We start from the raw sequence: 8186 nt of genomic DNA on the forward strand, positions 1-8186 counted from the left end.
TTTCTTTTCTCTGGAAACAGTTTGGGACAGGGGAAGGGGGGCCAAGGCAGGTAGCACTTTAAAATTATTGTTACAGGCTATGCATACAATTTCCCCCCATTTCTCTTTTCAATTCGTTTTTTCTTTTTTCTTTTTACTCCTTTTAAAGGTCGATAAAAAACTTCAATTGTGACTATTCTATCTAAATGTGATCATTTTATTCGAGCGTGATTATTCGTTATGAGCCGCATAGAAGGGACTTATAGTGTGTTTGGGGTTGCGATTCCATAAATAAAAAATGCAATTTTAAACCTTTTTGGGAACCATGTGGCCGGGTGAAGGAGATTGAGAAGCAGGAGGAGGCCAAGTTAGGGGATTCCATCACGGGCAGCTGGTCCCAATTTTTTTTTGTCTTTTTCCTTTCCACGTCAGTTTGTAAGGCTTTGTTTGTAAAAGCCTTTGTAAGTGTAGCAATTCTCTCTCTTATAATGATAGAATATTATCCTATAAATCTACCTGACTGTTTGGCCAAAACTCCACCCGACAGTTCTCAAGTCCGGCGGTAGCAGCAAAGAAACAACAATAAAGCCAAACAGCAAAGTAGAAGAAATTACAAACAAAAGGGATGGAGGTTGAAAAAAAAAAAAAAAAAAGGGAGGGAGGTTGGTTTTATCCATTTGTTTTTATCTCAATAGAATATTATCTTATAAATCTACCCGACTGTGTAGCCAAAACTCCTGCATCTGCAAGGTTGAGTATCAAAAGACTCACCGTTTCTTGGTACCGCTCTAGAGGCTCTGAAGCTCGATCTGTAACGGTTAGCATTCGAATAGTAAGTACTGTCAATTACTTGAAATAAATATTCACCATAGTTGTTTTTTTTTTTTTTTTTTTTTGAGAAGCAACATGGTTGTTGTTATCATCATGACTTGAGCATTTTTCTCTTTTACTCTTGAATCATTCCTCTCTCTCTCTCTCTCTCTCTCTCTAAATGTCTAACTTATATAAAAATGTTCATATTTCAATTTTCTCTCAGATCTATTTTTTACGAAAACCAGAAAAAGAAAAAATGAAAGAAGGTGCAACCAACATGCGTCGAAGACAAGTTATGGATCATCAACAAAGATTCTCTTCTTTTCTATCATTTCCTAGAACTGCGTATTCCCCCGACAACTCTAGTCTTCGTCATACGACATCGTATTCTGATCATAATGAAATCCATCAAGGTTCCGTATCATCAGTTCCTACACCGTTCGATCAGGGAGCGGTTGCCGGAGGTACCGACTTATCTCAAGGAAGTAGCTTAAATGCTAGGACATCACAACGAGAATTCGTGCGGTTATCTGTAGAGGAGCCAGGCCCAGGTAAAGCCAATGGGGGTAAGTACTAAGTACCTCTCTATTTAGCTGTTTCCTTTGTTGCTTTGTTGTGTGGGTTCTAGTTTTTTCTGCTCCATTGTTGCTGCTGACCTTTTGGGTGGACACTTTCCTTTTTGTTCGCCTGTTTTTATTTCTAGTTGTGTGGCTGCTCGTCGGTGACCTAGATTTAGCCTTTTGCGGTACTGATTATGTTAGAGCATTGTTTTTTATCCTCGCCAAAACTATTTTTTTTATCCTCGCTAAAACTATTTTTTTTTAATTTTTTTTTAATTTTTATTTTTGTGATAACTTAAAAAAAGCTACTAAAATTCTCAATTTTCAGCTTCATCGTTTTAACCCAAAATAAATGGTGAGGGATAGTGAGTACTATTTACTTATCAAATGAATAAAAAATAATATAAATTTTCCTTTTTCCATTCCTTGAAAAAGTAAAAACAAAATATAAAGAAGTATTTGAAAAAAAAAATATTTAAATGAAATAGTAAAAATTGACAATTAAAATAGTGAGGTTGCTAAGTGTGCTTTAAAAAAGTTGATTGTTAAAATAGAGAAAAACGTATTTTTAGTTATTTTGATGAATAAAATTTGTTGAATTTGCTAAGAATGCTCTTATGCTTGCAAAGATTTCGGTAAGTTTGACCTTTACGGAACCCTTTGTTTCGCCTTTGATAACAGCCATTTGTGGCCGCATTTGTTCCCTCTATGGGGCAAGTCATTTGTTTGACCAATTGATTTTAGAGGGTAAAATATTATTTTGATTTACCTTGAGGACCTATAAATTATTTTTTATACCACAATTAGTAATTTCTAATTTAGGCTAATTACATGGACTTATAAATTACTTTTTATACGACAAGAAATGATTTGTAATTCAAACCAACTACTTGGACCAATTTTGCATTTATCCCTAAATATTATTTCAAATAAGTGAAAGAGAAAATATAGAGGAATGAAAAAGTTTTTTTATATTAAAATAATGTTAAGGAAACAAAAAATGTTACTCTAAATTTACGGTACCACTTTTGCTTCCCTTGGTGTTCCCAGGATTGAGACTCTTCGGATTTTTAAATCTGAATCCTCCATTACATCTAATGGTCCAAACAGATATAACAGTTTGTGTGTTACCGAGATAATGAATTTTAGTTTTCAACATGTTAAATTCATTTGCCTCAATAATACATAAACTTTGCATTTATTTAGACCATTAAATGTAATCAATAGCTCAGATTTACATAATTTAGAAGATATGAAGAGATCCTAATCCGTGTTCCCATAGTATATAAAACACCTGGATCAGGCTTGGTGCCGTAGTCCAAAACGAACCTATTTTGGGTCGTTTTGGACAATAAAAAAATATTTTTTTAAAAATAAAAAGGGAAAAGAAAAAGAAAAATATTAAAAACCTAAAAAAAAAATAAAAGAAAAAAAGAAAAGAAAAATCAAAAGGTAGCCGGACAAAATGGGGTGGCCGGACCACCCCATTTTGGCCAAGCTGGTGGCCCCGGCCACCCCATGGCCGGTCTGGGGTGACGAACCACCACATGGCCAAGGTGGAGAGGAATTTCCAATCGTCGGATTGATTAGAAGGTACGAAAATCTGACAAACTTTGTTTTTTTTTTTTTTTTTGAGTTTTGAATTTGATCGATTTTTGTTTGTTGTGTTCGGTTAACAAACAGATCCAATTGTTTGATTGTGAAAAGTGAAAACGTTTGAAATTTCGGTTCCATTTCTGGGTTTCTGTTTCGTCGCCGGCGGAAATCTCAGGGAACGCCAAAACCAGTTTTTCATTTCAGCTGTTCGATCATTGTAGAATAATGATTCGGGCAGTCCAGATCAAAACCAATAAGTCGACGCACCTTGGTGCTGTAGTCCAAAACGACCGCATGGGGGTTTCTTACTTTGAAAGATACTGAGATTGACATCGCTGTGAAGGAGCTGCAGAAAGGCATTGAAAAAAGGGCTAGAGCAACCCTTTGATTTTTCTTTTCTTTTTTCTTTTATTTTTTTAGTTTTTTAATAATTTTCTTTTTCTTTAAAAAAAATTATTTTTTTATTGTCCAAAACGACCCAAAACGGGGTGGTTTTGGACTACAGCACCATGCGGTAGTTTTCATTACAGCATGTAAGCAAGAGTCCGTTTCAAATTATTTTGTAAGAATTTTTCCTACGTTTAATTGCTATAAATACATTGGGTTAGAAGATATTTTAGTTCTTCCAATTTGTTTGCTTCCAAACGGCATAACTTATCACCCAAAAGTTGTGATTAATACGTTTGGTTTCAAAAAGTTGCAGGGCGTGCCGGGTTTTCTCCCCTCCTTCAAGCTGCTCTTAAAGGTGATTGGCAGGCTGCTAAGGCTTTAATTGCGGAAGACCCAAATTGCGTTCGAGCTCGCATAACGGAAGAGGGAACGACAGCCCTTCACACAGCTGCGATTGCAAAACACACCGATTTTGTAGAACAACTGCTGAAATCGATGCGTCCGGATGACTTAAAATTGAAAAGCATAGAAGGAGCTACGGCCCTTCACTCTGCCGCTCAGACAGGGATCGTGAGAATTGCCGAGGAGATGGTGAAAATGAACGATGAACTGCCGTCAATCGCAGACAACCAAGAGACAACACCACTTCATGTTGCAGCTTTTCTAGGACGCCATAGAAACATGGTCGATTATTTATTCTCTGTGACTTCTTTAGCACGGTTGACTACTCCCCAACTCATTGAGCTCCTTCTTGCTACTATTTCCGCTGGTTTTTTTGGTACATACAAATTAATTTACCATTCCATCATCTTTTCTAGCTGCCCTCTTGTTTAATTTTAGGGAGTAATGCAAAAATAGTCTTTATAATTTACTTGATTTGCAATTAGCTCATTAGATATTAAAACAAACTTAGAGGCCCTTGAGGTAAGCTAAAAGAATAAATTACACAAATTTTGTCCACCGCTTAACATATTCCATGTGACATTTCAGAATCAATAAAATTTGTCATGTGTCCTATTTAAGTCAATGTCATTAAGTCAATACTTTTAGTCTGTTAGACAAGTTGAATTCGCGACTCCTATTACAAGGATGTTTTAACTAATAATTTTGGCAATAATCAAATTAATTAATGTGCCATTTCTTTTTCTGGACAGATAAAGCATTGGCAATTCATGCCCAATTACAAACTGTCGATCCTGAATGTGTGAGGAAAGCATTGCAAGAGTTGGCCAGGAAACCTATTGCAATTGGTAGCAAAAGACAGCCATCATTATGGGAAAGATGCTTAAAGTACTCCGGTTAGTTTGCCCCCAACCCAAACCTTACTTAGAGTGTGTTTGGCACTGCGATTTTGTATGCTAAAACTGTAATTTTAAACCAAATCGAATAAAATTTATCTTTAGGGAGTGCTTTTTTAAAAATTATAATTTGAAAATTTAGACTAATCTGAGTTTTCAAATCCTAAGCAATAGGGTTCATTTTTTAAAATGAGCACGATTTTAAAGGTTAAACTGTTATTTTAAATGTCAAATTATAATTTTACCAAACGCTTAACTACATTTTTTAAAAGTGCTACTTTTAAAATCTTTACGTTTTGAAATCGTAAACTCAAACCGACACTTAATTATGTTAGTTAGTGAAAATTTACATAAATCACCTTGAAATGGAAAAATAGTCTTATATTATCTCATCAAATTTTTTGATGATATTTACTTAGTTTTATTTACTTTTTGATGATATCTCATCAAATTTCTTGAATTCAAATGTGTAGATCTTTTTTATTCTTCTGTTTGCAAACACAAAAAAAAGGATTAGCTAGTGATGGATTAGCATGACATTTAACCCCAGAAACTCCTAAATTTTAAGAAGTTACTTTAGCTGTGCTTCGATATTTGATCATGAAATTAATTAGACTCTTGTGGTATAATATGTAATCGATAGCTTTTAAAATTAAAATCCATAATCACGTGCTAATTTTTTTAAAATTTTTAAATTTTTTGAAAGAAGTCAAACAAAATATTATTAATGAACAATATTTTAAGCACATCGCTTTACAAAGATAACATAAAAAATACATTGGGGAGCCACAATAAGAAACATATAATATATTCTGATATTCGTACAAAAATCAATATGTTGAGCCCAAGTAATAATCCATTATAAGATAAGGTCTCCACGACAGATCGTCTGTTAGCATAAACGTTTATATATTTATTACTCCAAAAATGTTACACTTTTTTTTTTTTTTTTTCAAAATTTGTTCTCCAAATGATATGTCACAATTATATGTAATTTATTATTTTAAAAAATGTGTCACAATCTTATAAGATTGTGATATATCATTTAAAGAGCAAATTTTGAAGAAAAACAAAAATTTGAAAAATATAGCATTGCTCTTGTAACTCAGATTTGAATCTCAATTATTCAGCTACAGATCTTGCTTGTTTATCCAATATAATAATCAAGTCATTATATTGATATTTTCCCGTAGAACAAATTTTGTTTCCATCTTAAATTACTAGAAATTAATTGTCCTCCTTTTCCTAATATATTACAAAATACAAATTTGCAAAGAGAGATTAAAATCTTCAGGTTATGCAACTACAAAACATATACTAAGAAGTCAACAGCATTTATTGCGTTACAATAGCTTTGCACTGTTTTTTTTAGTAAAACTTTCAATATCATTTCTTATTATGGATCTTTTCAAAATCGAGGATAGATTGTTAATTTTCTTATTATTGAATGATATTTACTATTCTCCTATCCTTCTTCATCCTCGTCTTTTGAATTAATTTGTACAAATCACATAGTTGAAAGTATATATATTTCCCATATATATATATATAAAAAAATATAAAAGTAAAAAATCTCTGAAATATAGTTTCTTTTAATCCCAGTGTTCAAAAGGCGCTATAGAATAGCATTGATGAAGACATTAGCCCGTCAGTTGGTTGAAGTCCTTTGGAAAGAGGTTAATGGAGCATTGGTGGTTCAAGATCAAATGGATTTAATATTTGAAGCTACAAAATCAGGAAATGTTGAGTTTTTAATCATAATCTTACGCTCTTATCCTGAACTCATATGGAAAATAGACAAGAATTACGGGAGTTTATTCCACGTTGCTGTTTTATATCGGCAAGAAGGCGTATTTAATCTAATATATGAGATAGGTGCAATCAAAGATAACATTGCAACCTATATTGACAAAGATAATAACAACATGCTACACTTAGCTGGAAAATTGGCTCCTTCAGACGAACTAAGCATCATATCAAGCCCATCCATTCAAATGCAATGGGAGTTGTTGTGGTTTATGGTGAGTGCTAATATTAGTTCAATTTCTCTCCCTTTTGTTGCATATATGCTAGTTGTCATTTTACTTGTAAATTTATACATCGGTCACTGTAGGAGGTAAAAAAGATTGTGCCACCTTCATATGTGAACAAGAAGAATTCAAGAGGCCAAACACCAAGGGAAGTATTTAGAATGACACATAAAGATTTACAAGAAAATGGTGAAAAGTGGATCAAGAAAACAGTAAGCTATTGCATGCTTGTAGCAACATTGATTGCCACTGTGGCTTTCGCTGCAGCTTTTACTGTACCAGGTGGCAACGATCAAGATACAGGAAGCCCAATTTTATTGATACGTAATTGGTTTATGATATTCTTCATATCAGATGTGACGGCATTGTTCTTCTCTTCCACTTCGATATTAATTTTCTTGTCAATCCTCACATCACCTTACACAGAAGAGGATTTTCTGAAGTCAATACCACTAAGGTTGTTGCTTGGACTTGCTACACTCTTCACCTCTATAGGAGGCATGGTCTTATCTTTCAGTGCAACCTGCATTTTGATCAATCACAACAAAATGATATGGGTTCCGAAAGTTATAATCGTTTTGGCGGCGGTTCCAATTCATATATTTATTATGCATGTTCAACTCTGGGTTTCTATATTGTACTCATCATTCTACTTGTCTGTGTTTCTTTTTCGGCCGTGTAAACGTCGGCTTTTCTAGTGGAAGATGCCTATCTGGCAACTGATCAGAAGAAAATCAAGATTGATATTCAGCTACATCTTTCCCTCAAGACTTTTTACTATCGTTTCTCTGATATTTGTATATAAATACATTTACTTTGCATTGTATTTTCTTTCATAAGCTACCAGAACTTCCTTTTGACGTCTGTTTCACCCGTGGGTGATTCTCTCTTTAATTAGCCTTCTCATTAGATTTTTTTTTTTTCTTTTTTGTAAATGTTTTTTTTTTTTTTTTCTAATTCTCATTAGGTTATTAAATATTGTCAATTTTTCTACATATTTTTACACCAAAATAAATAAATAAATAAATTCAAACAACTTGATTCAAAATTTCCATCATTAAAAGGACCTTTTTTTTTTTTTTTTTTGACATGTCCGCACAAAAGGGGGGAGAGAGATTCGAACTAGTGACCTCCGCTTCATAAGTGTGATCCCAGCCGATTGAACTACCTCTTGGGGACAAAAGGACCATTTTCATGCCACGATAATAAATCAAAAGAGCATTCCATCAATGGTAGCACCGAGGCTACCATCTACTCATTTCAATTTCCACAGTGGCTACAATCTCTGTAAAACGAATCATCTTTTTTTCAAATGAAATCTCTCGATATGATGGAATGTGACTTTTGGGACTTTTGCTGACATGGCACAGGTCTCCTAGCGATTTTTAGAGTTAGTTTTCTGGTTGTTTCTTGCGACTAGTGATACGCGCCTTCTTGGTTATTGCGCGTGTGGGCGCGTGTCTTTTCTGACGTTTGTGATTCTGGCACCGGTGCACCGGAATTTCTTGACCTATGCTAGT

The 8186-nt window shown here is 33.9% G+C and overlaps 1 protein-coding gene across 1 annotated transcript; it reads left to right on the plus strand.

Moving 5' to 3' along the window:
• The first annotated feature begins 561 nt into the window (after positions 1-561).
• On the plus strand, positions 562-7498 carry LOC132171199 (ankyrin repeat-containing protein NPR4-like). Its single transcript, XM_059582455.1, has 7 exons — positions 562-610; positions 708-811; positions 1016-1358; positions 3646-4116; positions 4493-4636; positions 6239-6657; positions 6750-7498. Exons 3-7 carry the CDS (start codon positions 1049-1051, stop codon positions 7362-7364), a joined length of 1959 nt encoding a protein of 652 aa, XP_059438438.1. The 5' UTR covers positions 562-610; positions 708-811; positions 1016-1048; the 3' UTR covers positions 7365-7498.
• The last annotated feature ends 688 nt before the right edge of the window (positions 7499-8186 follow it).

This window comes from Corylus avellana, chromosome ca2 (assembly GCF_901000735.1).
Source record: "Corylus avellana chromosome ca2, CavTom2PMs-1.0".
NCBI classification, from domain to species: domain Eukaryota; kingdom Viridiplantae; phylum Streptophyta; class Magnoliopsida; order Fagales; family Betulaceae; genus Corylus; species Corylus avellana.